The sequence below is a fragment of the Haliaeetus leucocephalus genome, unplaced genomic scaffold (assembly GCF_000737465.1).
Source record: "Haliaeetus leucocephalus isolate CR32 unplaced genomic scaffold, Haliaeetus_leucocephalus-4.0 Scaffold473, whole genome shotgun sequence".
Classification (NCBI taxonomy): domain Eukaryota; kingdom Metazoa; phylum Chordata; class Aves; order Accipitriformes; family Accipitridae; genus Haliaeetus; species Haliaeetus leucocephalus.
In genome coordinates this window covers 1,946,124-1,946,535 of record NW_010972909.1, presented here as the reverse complement: position 1 = coordinate 1,946,535, position 412 = coordinate 1,946,124, and the positions used below count along the sequence as shown (strand labels likewise).

General features: G+C 70.1%; 1 protein-coding gene across 2 annotated transcripts in view; it reads right to left on the bottom strand.

Annotated features, from left to right (window-relative positions):
- ETV6 (ets variant 6) overlaps positions 1 to 398 on the bottom strand; it is a 137,522-nt gene extending 137,124 nt beyond the window's left edge. For both annotated transcript variants that reach the window (XM_010575295.1, XM_010575297.1), the window contains exon 1: positions 192 to 398. In XM_010575295.1, the coding sequence (XP_010573597.1) occupies positions 192 to 224 (33 nt within the window). In that variant the 5' untranslated portion in view covers positions 225 to 398. The remainder of the gene's footprint in view (positions 1 to 191) is intronic.
- Positions 399 to 412: the final 14 nt, after the last annotated feature.

The window sequence follows — 412 nt, the reverse complement described above, 5'->3', positions numbered from 1 at the left end:
TCCCCGCTAAACGTGGGGGGACCCCGACACCCGACCCCCCGCGACCGCCCTTCACGCGAGGCGGGGGGAGGGAAGAAGCAGAGGGAGAAACAGTTATTTTCACCCCGGGCAAAAGACAGCGCCCACCGCCCTGAGGGCGCCGGGTCCCGCGCTGACAGGGTCCGGACAGGCAAGGGGGGACGGGGCTTTACCTTGATGCAACACTGAGCAGGAGCCTCAGACATCTCTCAGGAGGGAAACGGCGAAGCCCGGCGGGGCGGGCGGGCGCGGGCGGACGGGAAGTTCTCGGGCTTTCCCCACTTTCCGCTCTTCTCCCGGACCCGGCCCGTCTCCTCAAGGGGAAGTTACCGTCACCTCCGCCACCATCGCCCGGCGGCGGGCGCGGCCCGCGGAGCTGCCCGGGGCGGTTGAA